Source organism: Glarea lozoyensis (genome assembly GCF_000409485.1).
Source record: "Glarea lozoyensis ATCC 20868 chromosome Unknown GLAREA3, whole genome shotgun sequence".
NCBI lineage: Eukaryota > Fungi > Ascomycota > Leotiomycetes > Helotiales > Helotiaceae > Glarea > Glarea lozoyensis.
In genome coordinates this window covers 2,228,950-2,241,723 of record NW_007360998.1, presented here as the reverse complement: position 1 = coordinate 2,241,723, position 12,774 = coordinate 2,228,950, and the positions used below count along the sequence as shown (strand labels likewise).

At 48.0% G+C, this 12,774-nt stretch overlaps 5 protein-coding genes across 5 annotated transcripts; 1 reads left to right on the top strand and 4 right to left on the bottom strand.

Moving 5' to 3' along the window:
- Positions 1 to 134: 134 nt before the first annotated feature.
- On the bottom strand, positions 135 to 1,687 carry GLAREA_00727 (Zn-dependent exopeptidase; the record flags this gene model as incomplete). The annotated part of the gene is made up of 3 exons (XM_008085485.1): positions 135 to 841; positions 897 to 1,135; positions 1,182 to 1,687. 3 exons carry the CDS (start codon positions 1,685 to 1,687, stop codon positions 135 to 137), a joined length of 1,452 nt encoding a protein of 483 aa, XP_008083676.1.
- Positions 1,688 to 2,472: 785 nt separating this feature from the next.
- On the bottom strand, positions 2,473 to 4,092 carry GLAREA_00726 (EF-hand; the record flags this gene model as incomplete). The annotated part of the gene is made up of 1 exon (XM_008085484.1): positions 2,473 to 4,092. The coding sequence occupies one exon, from the start codon at positions 4,090 to 4,092 to the stop codon at positions 2,473 to 2,475; it is 1,620 nt and encodes a 539-aa protein (XP_008083675.1).
- Positions 4,093 to 5,191: 1,099 nt separating this feature from the next.
- On the bottom strand, positions 5,192 to 5,416 carry GLAREA_00725 (uncharacterized protein; the record flags this gene model as incomplete). Its single annotated transcript, XM_008085483.1, has 1 exon — positions 5,192 to 5,416. One exon carries the CDS (start codon positions 5,414 to 5,416, stop codon positions 5,192 to 5,194), a length of 225 nt encoding a protein of 74 aa, XP_008083674.1.
- A 279-nt stretch (positions 5,417 to 5,695) lies between these two features.
- GLAREA_00724 (uncharacterized protein) lies at positions 5,696 to 7,156 on the bottom strand (the record flags this gene model as incomplete). The annotated part of the gene is made up of 1 exon (XM_008085482.1): positions 5,696 to 7,156. One exon carries the CDS (start codon positions 7,154 to 7,156, stop codon positions 5,696 to 5,698), a length of 1,461 nt encoding a protein of 486 aa, XP_008083673.1.
- A 2,424-nt stretch (positions 7,157 to 9,580) lies between these two features.
- On the top strand, positions 9,581 to 12,702 carry GLAREA_00723 (DNA ligase/mRNA capping enzyme, catalytic; the record flags this gene model as incomplete). The annotated part of the gene is made up of 4 exons (XM_008085481.1): positions 9,581 to 9,678; positions 9,724 to 10,375; positions 10,424 to 11,297; positions 11,411 to 12,702. 4 exons carry the CDS (start codon positions 9,581 to 9,583, stop codon positions 12,700 to 12,702), a joined length of 2,916 nt encoding a protein of 971 aa, XP_008083672.1.
- Between the last annotated feature and the right edge of the window lie 72 nt (positions 12,703 to 12,774).

Here is a 12,774-nt window from a genome sequence, read left to right as displayed (position 1 = left end):
TTACACATACTCAGCGATTATACATTTTCTAAAAGAAAATACACCCTTATGTTTCAAACTTATGTATTACACAACACCGGCTTTTACAGCGTCAACCACAAGTCTTTAGACATCCTCCCTGAACCTCCATCTAATCACCCAGGAAACGGAAACACAGCAGGACTCCTATACCCATTCTTCGCAACGCTCCTGACGCCAAACACCACATTATCCTTACTAATCGGCACCCTCGCCCCCGTCACATCCCCAACCTCGATATAATGAGTCCAGAAAGGCTCATCAGTCGGCCTCCACATAATCTCATACGCCACGGCCCCCTTAGCTCTTGCCCAGCTGAGAATACTGTCATTCGTCAGAATCGTCGTGTCGATCGTGACATTCTGCGGGTTCTCCGGTCCGTTCGCCAAGCTCCATGCCGCAGCGCCGTTGACTTTGGCGACGCGGGAGATGTAGTAGTAGTCGCAGAACTCTGGTAAATCACCGTATTGCGTGCCGTTCTCGACTCTGACGTCTTGGTGTTGGTGAGCGAAGTTCTCTCGAGGCTCGGTGAAGCGATTGGCGGCGTAGCCTTGGGCCAGAAAGGAAGAGTGATCACCGCCTCTGAGGTAGCGATCGGTACGGTATATAGTCTCCACGGACATACCCGTCAAGACGTTGGATGCTACGTCGCGCGTGAAACGACCAAGCTGGCGAGCAGGGGAGTCAGATTCACCGCCAATTGTGAGGCGACGAGAAGCTCTTGCGGAGGTCTCATTGACGGGTGTTCCTTGTGCAAATAACCGGATAATATTTGAGTTGTTCTTTCCGTCATCTCCAATCGGCGAGCCTACAATATCGTTGGCTGATTATTATGTTAGTATCATGTTTTGTGAGAGTATCAAAAGCTTGCCACTTACTCCACATGCCTTGGACGTTTGCGTTTTTGGCCGCTAGCTGTCTAGCCATATATCCTGACCCATAGAGGTTCTGTTCTTCACCTGCCACGGCAGCAAATTGAATCGTTGCGGCAGGTCGGTGAGTAGCCATAATTCTTGCTAGTTCCAGAGAAATAGCTACGCCAGAAGCATCGTCATCAGCTCCTGGAGCATCGCCAGTGAAGTCCATGACATCTGTTTTACGAGAGTCATAATGGCCACTACACTTGTCAGCTATGCCATTTGGGCTCTGGGAACCGGACTCACGAAAGTACAATAATCCTACCAGGGTCGGTGGTTCCTTTCAAAGTTGCGATGATATTGCTGACATTAGTATCAGCCGTCAAACGGCCGCCGGCGGGTTGAATATAACTCTGTAACTCGACGGTCATCCAGCCGTCGCTCGCTGCTGCGTAACTTTGGAACTCCTTCAAAAGCCAGTCTCGAGCGGCACCAATGCCTCTTGCTGGATCGGTTTGCGTACTCTGTGTATGCCTCGTCCCAAAAGAAACCAGCTTCTCAATAATAGCACCAATTCGCTCTGGCGAGACTTGTCGTAACATAGCCGTGAGCTCGCCATCTGGAAGTTGAGGTGTGGAAACTTTCCCTTCTAGACCTGTAGGATAGCCATTGATCCCACAAAGATCTGAAGGAAACGGAAGCGGGGCTAGGATAGCTGTAGAAGAATTCGCCCTAGGCGGTGCAATAGTCTGGGCATTGCTAAAGGTAAGTGAGGAAAGCAAAGCTGCTTTCATAAGATTTGAGAAACCCATCGTCATGAGAAGTAATAACAGCAATTTGAAAAAGTGAACAGACACATCAGTTGAGGAGAAACAAACATATATAACTCCCACCTTTCAGTGTTTAAGACTTACAAAACCCTTGGATGACTTCATCGAACGGTAGAGCTCTCGTCAACCCCGCCATCAAGCTGGTGCTCCCCGGTTAAGGTGATATCGTTGTGAAAGCTTGCGCGATCGTACCTGGTATGTCACTGCTTCCAGGGTACATTACAGGTGGGATTGAGCAATTGAAGAGTTATGATTTATGACTTTACCCCGATAAGGAAGCTGTATATGCAAGTGGATAACAGGGCGACTGGGCAAGCCATCCCATCATTCATTAAGCGAGCTGGTACCGGTATACCTAGGTATCTACCGAGACAGTGGCAATCGACAGAGCAATTTATAATAAGAATCCGATTGAGTGGTAATTGTTGTCGAAGAAGCTGAACAACAATACAATTTCACCTAATAGATTTCTAATTAGCCGAGAATCGTTTTGTGAAGGAGACTTACCTTACGCAAACACTGAACGTATACCGAACTTCGGGAAAAGGCATCACACAGTAAAGTAAGTACAACAAGACAACATTGGTCAAATATAATGCCAGACGGCCATAGGAAAAATTCTTATTATACCTTCTTAACCGATCTCAGTCTTAAACGTATAGCGCTAAATCCAAAAAAAATACACACCAGGGTATTAACTCCGCGCCTATGCCCGCCACTCTATAGAATTTAAATTTATAGAACTTACCCCTGCCCCGTAATGACTACTACCTTCCTTTACTTGGCTTCTTGTTTGTCTTCATTTTCATATCCCTTAACACACCTACGCTATGCCATACGCTATCACTGACCCGAATCGGCAGCTTCCTTCCTTTGAGTCGCTGATCAACTAGCCAAAGACCAACGACAAACTCTTCCTTTCCTAAGCTGCCCCCTTCGGTTCGGTTGACGAGGTCATAAGCTTCTTCAAGGATATCACTGTTTAGCCTAGACCTAGACCAGATATCTCGCACTACCAAATTAGAGACTGATGATTCTAAGCCAGCTGATAGGTGGAGACCCCTATTACTAGCCCAAACAGCTTCATAGCGTCTTCGTTCTCTTTCGGTAATCTCATCCCGCCAACGCTTACGATCCCCTTCATGATGCTTGTTCGGGTGCTTTTTCATCAGGTGTGCCTTCTTCATTCGACGTTTCGCACCTTCATCAGGCTCTTTTTCCAACTTTGGTTTTCTCATCGTCGTTCGCAGACCAACAGGTTTGGAAGGACTCCCAGACCTAGATGTTTCACCATGGTACAAATGATGGCCTCTGGGGCTTCGTCGTGACGGAGGAGCTGGTGGCCGGAGGCTCTTGGACGGAGAGGCGGCTCGAGAAGAGGCTAAGCTACTTGCTACTATTGCATTTGCTAATGAATCTATTGCAGCTGCGGAGTTTGCAGTGTGTTGGGAAGTAGATGCAATACGCTTTGGCTGATCAACTTTGGCGCGGACCATTGACCTGCCATCTGTAGCGGACACGAAAGATTCATCTGAAGAGGCCTCCTCGGTATCGTTCTTTGCATTCAACGTGGGATGTGGTCGAGGTAGTATAGGTGCTACCTTGTGTGTATCTACAGGTCGAGGTGGATCTACTATATATCTAGATGATATATCTTTTGGTCGGGATGGCTTTAGTGGCGGAGCAGCGTGCTCTTGGGTCGGAACGGTGCGATTTTGGTAAGAAGATGAACTGACGCTTCTTTGCGCAGCTAAGAGAGCCGGCCGTGCTTGCGATTCCGTCTGGCTCTGCTCGAACATATGTATCAGGGATGTGGTTGGCGGGATAGATGTGAGATCTAAGGGTTGATCGGAGCCTCTTGAAGAACCACTACTTCTCAACGGAGAGAGTGATCGCCGAGAGATAGCAATTCCTTCCCAATTACCAACCGTACCGGGTCTTTGGTGTTGCTGGCCAGTAACATTCGGACTGACAGAGGGAGATCTTGAAGCCGCTAGATTTGCTGCGAGGAAAGACGCTGACTTGGCCTGCTCTGGTTTAGGTCGTAAGAGGCCATTCCCAGTCCGCGCCGTGTATCTTTGATCGTCGTCAACATGGTTTATATGTCTCCCTGGACCATCGTAGATGTGAAGTTGTCCTCTCCTTTGTCCCTCCAGTGTTCCATCTAGCAACGCCCCATTGTTTACACTCCGAGCCCCTCCTACTTTGGTCGCAGCAGCCAAAGCCCCATTATTTCCGCTGTATGTATTGACTTGAGGTTTCGGTTTCACAGGAGGTTTTCCGAAGGCGAGTGCGGCTCCTCTGAGAGCTGTAGCACTTTGGGTTGCTGCAATTGCTGCATCCTTGTCAAACCGTTCGGGGGCTACTCTTGGATGATTGGTACTCATCTGGCGGCCATAAGCTTGCGAACGAGTCGTGTTCGTGATATCGTCGCAGAAGAGGATAGAGCATATATACGAAGATGCTCATATGATTGAAGAAGGTCGAAATATTGAGATCAAGGAACTTGTTAGCCCCGAGGTCTCCGTGGATTGTAAGCTCTCGGGCAACAAGGCTTGATACTTTCTGACAAGGCTGTGGTGCAGGTGATTTATGTGGGCCTTTACGAGTAAGATCTGTCGGAGTTAATGAACGTTTGCTGGTATGCTCGATATAGGAGTAAGCAATAGTCCACTTCGTTGCACCGTTACCGTTTATTATGATTGACAGTTAGATCATTTATTTATAGCTAATTGTAGGCAGTTAAGTGCATCAATTGCAAGTACTACGTGATGAGTGAATACAAACTAGAGTGATCTAAATGTCAGTTGAATAGACTTATTTGCACCAAACAACTGTGAAGAGGTACTTATTGAATATGAATGATTTGGATCGGTCATCATACAATACTCGAGTAAAGCAATCGGTGTTTTGAATACGCTGTATTTCTATTTCTTATTCATCATTCATGCCGATCATCTATCATGAACTTACTCGCTGTGACTTTCATCTGTGAAAATGACCTATACCCGACTCTAAAATGCGCAACTCCAGTGCCTAATGCTAATTGATACCTAATTAACAAGAATCCCTGCTGAATGCTTCGCTCAAACGACCAGAAGAAATGATTGATTACATAACTCATGTACTGGTGGGACAAAACCCTAGAAGATACAGAATACCTCAAAGCAGGCCTTTGCAGCTGTCGTACGACAGTCGAAACGCAGAGCAGTTGATTGCAGTTTTAGGTATGCACGCCGGCATAGCAAGGCACACGACTGCCCTAATTTCGGTCTGCATCAAAGACCCTCCATGCATGTCGTATACTGACTGCAGCGCTGTCTGGTCCCTCAATATTTGACAATTTCGAGCCCAATCATACTGCTAACAACGAACCCAAGGAAGACGATGGTTCTGAGTGCTAGAAATCCCAATAAAGGTATCTTGGGGAGCTCGCTAGATATTTGAAGGACCAGGGAGGTGTGACAGTATTTCAGGCCACTCGAATTAGAATGGTGTCATATGCTTCAAGTTGCCTCTTCCGCGATCCAAGGTCTGCCAGAGAATCCAATTATCCAAAGTGTTGTCCGACTGTCTGGATGCCAAAGCTTTGGTCTTGGTGTAAAGTACTGCCGTCTCCTCCAATTTTTCTTTCTCTTCAGACGGAGTTCGCTTCAACGACCCTTCCTTAACAAAACCCTGGTTACTTGCACCTGGTATCGGAATCTGCATAATCCTAATCCACCCATCGGAGATCCACTTCGGAAAAAGCACAAAGCAGCGGCAGAGTGACCGCGAGTCGCAACGGTGATCATGATCTCGTCAGCACCCTGGACTAGTGGTTCTCGATTGTGGGTCATAGAACATTTCCAGAAGGTGAAAAAATCTCAAACGGACGAGGGGTGCGGGCCTCACCGCGGGGTTATAACCCCAACGTGCGTTACTGTAGAGAGCTGCCCGAAAGAGAATCGCGTCGCACGGTAAACCGACCGTCCTGTCCATAGTAAATCATTATGATGGGACTAAAGCTACCCATCTCACAGGAACACCGTCTACTCCGACTTCGTAACTCTTCGTTGGCACTTTCCTCGGCGGCAGCGCCCACTTTGCTCGACCAGGCTTGTGATCATCTAATTTTCCCTTCTTCCGCATGGCCATTTCCATGACTGCAATCCTGATGAAATCGCTGTTCTCGCGCATTTCGCGCTGACGGGCAACGGGCCCGACGACTTCGGCCAAGGTTTCTTGTGTGGATTGTGTACGTCGACTTATGACATTTGGTGAAGTACCTTTCGCAGAGCGGGAAATTTTGTACGTTTCCATCTGTATAGATGCTGTGCATTTGGATGCTGGCGTTGTCTGCGCAAGAGAAGGGGGTACATGAGCCTCGATTGGAGCGTTCGTCGTGGGATTAAGATATCGACGTAATGCTGGCGTAGGAGTATCTTCGAGTCGCGGTGGCATCCGCTCATCGGTAAAAGGAACCCGCGGGTCAATAGTGATGATAGATCTTGTAAGAAAATCGTCAGGTGTAATCAGGGGTGTTTTAAGAGATGAAAATGACTTCGCCGCTGAGCGAAGGGCTCGTAGTGATGCTGTCAAGTTCGACTTGAAGGCTGACTTCCGTGGTGTTACTTCGTTTGTATTTGAACACTCCTCTTTGTCGTCAGTTTCCCGCTGGAAGACTCGGAAGTCTAATTCATCAACATTGATCGTAGGTGACGATAACGGGTGGTCGTCTGTACTTGAATCTTGTGTAGAAAGAGCTCGAAGTCGCCGCGAAGGAACTGATCGTCGACTCCTCGGACTAGGCGTTGTAACAAAAGAATTCATAGAGGGCGATGCATCGCTTGGACAGTCGCCATCCAAGGATGGCATGGATTCGCTCGAGAGTGTCCTCGCAGACATTATTGACTCCTGCCCAGTTTCGCTGCCCGCTAAATCATCTTCCAATTCGTCCTGTGGACTCAGCAGAAGGTCGAGCGGGCTCCGACCCAGAGAGATGCTGTACTCTTTCTCCGAAACTCCTGTGTGCTGCAGTATAGCATCCACCGTCAGCCTCTGTCCCGCAGTTGGCCGTGCTCGATGCGTAGTATGGTATCGTGGGCCGGTAGGTATTTGGGTGATAGCCAGCAGAGCCGCAACGGAGGGCGAAATCGCATCCGGGGAGTGTATTGTCCTTTGTCCCCTCGCATGGCTTCTACGCTGACGTTCATTTCTGACCTGCGATCTTTGCCTAGGCTCATCGTGCTGTCCGCGAAATGGTATGACAACGGGCGAGGAAGGCGTCGTCGGTCGACTTCCTGTGTCGGTTGCGACTGAAGTGGTTGTAGCTGTCGTGGTAACACTCATAGTCGAAGAGGTCGCGCGCTTCGGCGGAGAGGGCCTTCTCTTCTCTTTTGCCTTTCGATCATTTTTGTCACTGACGTTGGAGTGATGTGCAGTGAAAAGGTAGCTTCTAGGAGCTAGCATGATTGTTGCTCGAGATCCGAGGTCGCTACTTTAGTGACTATTACTTGATAGCAACCAGGATCAGAATCCAATGAATAATCAAGACCAAACCAATCCTGATAGGATAGTTTCTTGTGATTCAAACAGGCCAGTCTGCGAAAAGTCACATTTAACGGTGATTAAGTCTTATCGGTGTACGAATCCCCGAACAGTCATCAGCAGCTCGAAACAGAGGTCGGTCTGGTGTGGTTGGTGAGGCATGTCAGGCTGAGGAATGAGTCGGTGATGATCAAAGTGACATCGAGCACTTTTATTGAATCAGGTCAGGGCGTGGGATTCTAGGTGGAAAGGAGAAAGGATCGAGTAAAGAAAATCCAAGCAGAGAGTCAAAGATACGGTTGGGTTGTTGAAGAAGTAAGCACTCGTTCGCGGATACGTGGAACCTGTATGGAGTACGTGGGTGTAAGGACGTAGCCGGACGAGGGATGAGAAGGGATGTTGGGGTGCATGAAAGTAGAGTCTAGGGCTGCGAGATGTGTAGAACTATGACTGTACGAGGGTGATAGGTAGGATTACTCGGTCGTGTCCGCACAGTATCTAGTATCTCAATACCGTCCTGTAGCGGTACAAGTACGATGATCTATTAGTGGCAACTCTGATAAGAGATCTTGCGATCTGGCTGGCCAAGTTTAAGGTCCCGGAGGCACACGAGCTGATGCAACCTCCACCCGACGGGAGCAGTGACCGGCGGCAGCAAACAACAGTGCAACTCCAGCTGCACACGCATGAGATGAGGCTGTACCGTAGTCGGTGATCTTGATAGAATTATGGCCGTCGCCTTAGCGAAACCTCACAAGACCAACTCGATCATGCCATTCAACTGTGCAGAAGCAAATTCCTTCGTTCTTTTCACAAATCGCAACTATCAATCACTACAGCAAAGGCACGTTAGCCTTCTTAGGCAAGTAGGTAGACATCGATAACCCCCACTACTACTGACGGTCCCTCGGCATCTCAGAGAAGGGAAAAAGGAGAAGGCGGCCGGTAATTCTAAGGCCACCCGAATCCACCTGGGCACTCCGTCCAAGACTCCAAGCTGACGGGAAACGAGTCACGGAGTTCGCCAGACTCAGAGAGCAACAATTTCAGCTGCCATTTTTATTTTGTCTCACGAAAACACCACGCCCCTGCGCTATGTCTCGACTCTCCTGTCCTTTTGCATTTGGCCGACGAAGTTGACCTTCGTGGGGGCCCGTGGCTCATCCATGCAGCGAGACAGTCTTGCAAATAATACTGTCTCGAAAGTCGAAACCCAGGGGGAGAACACCGTTCCGCACAGCCGTTTGGGAAGGATAATATTGCTGAATATTCCGGCTCGACTCCTGAAAACTTACAAATTCGGTCGCGATGCTTTGGCGTCGCAAATTGTCAATCCATCATGACGGAGCACCTTCTTCCACGTCGTCGCGCATCTACGCAGGTACGCAGGACGGTGGAGACGCTGGCGTATCCGTGAACAGTCCTCCCGAATCAGTGGGAAGTCAGGAGTGAAGAGCAAAAGCGATCGTTGCGCTACACAGTGAAAACCACTGTATATCTTCAAGTTTCATCGGACCACAGCTCGAAGTTGCACCTCCAAATCTCTCAACAATTGCTATTGCAAAGTGCTGAAAGAACCTTCGTCACCCCCACCACCTTACTTCTGGGAACAAACCACGCTGCACCCAAATACCGATGATGATTGCATTGGGCCTTGTGACACTTCCCTAACAGAGAACAGCCTCTGTGGCTCTATTCGTGAACACATTTGATATGCTTGGCAGCTGCATGAATACCAAAGGAGAAATGTTTAATCAGTGACCTGTCACATCACAGTATTTTGCAAAAGAGGGTTAAGAAGTGCATTAGTATCACAGCACAAACATGGTGTTGCTGGCTTTGATGTTTGAGTGACGTGGTCTCACATGCGCAAATGCCTTTTAAACCATATTAATGGCAGCGCAGATAGTGCAGAGTGTACTTATTAGCCCATGGCAAGGCTTTGCTCGATTCTTGAGAGTTGTTCGAAGCATGTGTGGACATCTATAAACGGTCGATGGCGGTGGTTGATGATCGATCAATTTGCAAAAAAGGAGTTATGGAGTATAAGTAGTCTAAACATGATTAAAATAACATGACAGCGAAATCTAGAGTAGATCTTGGAGCAGGCATGTAGTGAAGCCTTGGAAGATGCTGTGCTTCTGAGGCCCGCGGAAAGTTGTGCTCGAAAAGAGGGTTAATCATCAGGTGATCTCGTGTCAGTGCCCCACTATGGCCGACGCGTCTGCCTGTTCATATCGTGCTCCAAACCAACGTAGCATAGTACTTTCATCGGATACCCGTATCGAATGTGGTATGTTGGAGATGTCACGATTCTCAGCTATCTGAACGCTTTTTCTTCCCAACATGCCGGCCAGCCAAAGACTTCCGGACGACGGGGCTAACGAGGAAGACCAAAGCCAATACCATCGAAATGCTGCCAGTAACGAGGACTTAGATGAAAAGTAAGTGGTTGTAGTGCTTCCATCGACTTTCAACTAATTATGAAGGTATCCTAATCGACCACACAATCACTCACGAACTCTATTCTTTGGTGATCTTTTGACCGATTTATTTAATCCACTGAATGAGAATAAGAAAAGACCTAGTGGCCCCAAAATCGCACGTGCAAAGGTTGGCCCTCATGGACCGGGTGTTAAATCAGCGCATGAGGTTCGTCGGAGTATCATTGAGAGATTCATATCAAAATGGCGGACAGTTGTTGGCAATGACTTCTACCCTGCGCTGAGATTGATCCTTCCTGAAAAGGATCGTGACAGACTCATGTATGGGTTGAAAGAAAAAGCAATCGGGAAAATTGTTGTCCGGATGCTCAGTATTGCCAAGGGATCCGACGATGCCTCAGATGTTCTGAATTGGAAGTTGCCAGCCAAGAATGCGTCGACTCAGATGGCGGGTGATTTTGCTGGAAGATGCTACGAGCTACTCAAGGGACGAGCTATGATCAACGGTAAAGGTGACATGCGTATTGCAGAAGTCAATGAATTATTAGATGATCTTTCCAAGGAGGGAAAAGAAGACGCGCAACTAAAGATCTTCGATAAGTTCTACCATAGGATGAGTGCAGACGAATTGATGTGGTTAATTCGAATCATACTTCGTCAAATGAAAATCGGAGCCTCTGAAAAGACCATTCTGGAGGTAAGTTAGGATATCCAACGTTTAACAAGCGACTGATCCAATCCACAGCTCTGGCATCCCAACGCAGAAGCCTTGTTCAATGTGTGCTCGAGTCTTCGTCGTGTTTGCTGGGAGCTCACCGACCCAGAAAGCATCTTAGACTCTGAGGACACAGGTGTCGAGCTCATGGCTTGTTTTCAACCTCAACTTGCGCAATTTCAGCAACACAACTTTCAGAAAATGGTGGATAAGATGGGAATGCCTGCCGAAAATCCAGCCTTCTGGATTGAAGAGAAGCTTGATGGGGAAAGAATGCAGATGCACATGGTTGTGGATGATAGTCATCCAGGTGGAAAACGATTTGGATTTTGGTCGCGGAAAGGTAAAGATTATACTTACCTGTATGGTGACGGCTACGAGGACGACAACTCGGCCTTGACTCGACACATCAAGAACGCTTTTGATCCGAGACTAAGAAATATCATTCTCGACGGTGAGATGATTACATGGGACCCCGACATAGACAAAATAGTAGCTTTCGGTACTTTAAAGACAGCCGCTCTATCAGAGCAGAAGAACCCTTTCCAGACGTCTGGTCAACGACCGCTTTTTAGAGTTTTCGATTGTTTATATCTCAATGATCGAGATATTACAAGGTATACGCTGAGGGATAGAAGAAAAGCTCTAGAAAAGGTACTTACTGATGTGTATCGACGAATTGAGCTGCACCACTACGAGGAGGTACAAGAAGCCCAGGCTATCGAGCCAGCTTTACGACAAGTCGTGGCTGAGGCGTCAGAAGGTCTCGTTCTCAAGAATCCAGAGTCACCCTATCGCTTAAGTATGCGTGATAATGTGTGGATGAAAGTCAAGCCGGAATACATGATGGATTTCGGAGAATCTCTGGACTGTATTGTCATCGGTGGTTACTATGGTTCTGGTCGTAGAGGAGGCGGGCTATCTTCTTTTATGTGTGGCTTAAGGGTTGATCAGAATCATATTGCAGCTGGCAAGTTAATCAGTTACTTCCGTGTTTATGGGACTAATGAATCACAGGGGCCAATCCGATGAAGTGCTTCTCCTTCTGCAAAGTTGGTGGTGGGTTTAGAGCAGAAGATTATGCAGCAATCCGGCACCTCACAGGAGGCAAGTGGGTTGATTGGAATCGTGACAATCCACCGAACGAGTTCATCGAACTTGCGGGTGGTGACAGACAGCTCGAAAGACCTGACATGTGGATTAAACCATCCGATTCTGTTGTTCTCGAGGTTAAAGCTGCATCAGTCGGTCCATCTGAATCTTTCAAGACCAACTATACGTTGAGATTTCCTAGATTCAAGAAATTGCGAGAAGACAAAGACTGGCAGTCTGCATTATCTCTCTCTGAGTTTGCACTTCTCAAAACCAAAGTCGAGGCAGAATCCAGTCAGAGAGGTTTCGTCGTTCAAGCCAAACGAAAAATGACGAAAAGACTCAAGAAAGAGGTCGTGATTGCAGGCACAGATAGCAAGATCAAAACGCCATACGCAGGACCACAAACAAAAGTGTTTGAAGGGTTGGATTTCCACGTCATGACAGACATGCTCCAACCATTCAAGAAATCCAAAGCAGAACTGGAGCAAATGATCAAAGCAAACGGCGGATCCATCTACGCCAGTCCCACAGCAAAAGAGCACATCATCTGTATCGCCGAGAAGCGGCCCGTCAAAGTAGCCAGTATCATCAAGAGAGGCGAAACCAACATCGTCCGGCCAGCCTGGCTATTCGATGCTATCCAGCAATCCGAGATCGACGGGCCGCATCGCTCAAGATTCCTGATCCCGTTCGAACCTACCCATATGTTCCACTTGATCGAGAGTTCTAGGGAGGATATCGAGGGGAACGTGGATATCTATGGGGATAGTTATATGCGTGATATCACGCCTCTAGAACTGGGGAAGTTGTGCGAGGAGATGTTACATCCCAAGACTCAAGACTTTGACGCCGGGATGTTTCGGCTGCAACTCGAAGAGCGTGGGCGAGGGATTGGAGAGTTACCTGGGAACATCTTTGGACGGCACATGATCAGATTCGTGTCGTCAGCACGTACAGATGCGGAGAAGGATATCGATCTCTTTCTACTTCGAACGCAGTTTTCCTTCGCGGGTGGCAAGATTGCGGAAAGTGATGGTGCGGATGGGATTACGCATTTTGTGGTTGTTGATGAGGGGGATGAAGATGTGGTGAGTGGGTTGCGGAGGAAGATTGCGGAACGAAGGGGTCCGGTGCCTAGGATTGTGAGGTTGAAATGGCTGCGGGATTCTTGGGCTGAGAAGACTGTTTTGGATGAGGAGAGATATGCTATTTAGAGCCGATGTCTTTCAGTTGAGCACACATGGGGATTTTGAGGATGAATACATGTGTAATGATATGATGACGGG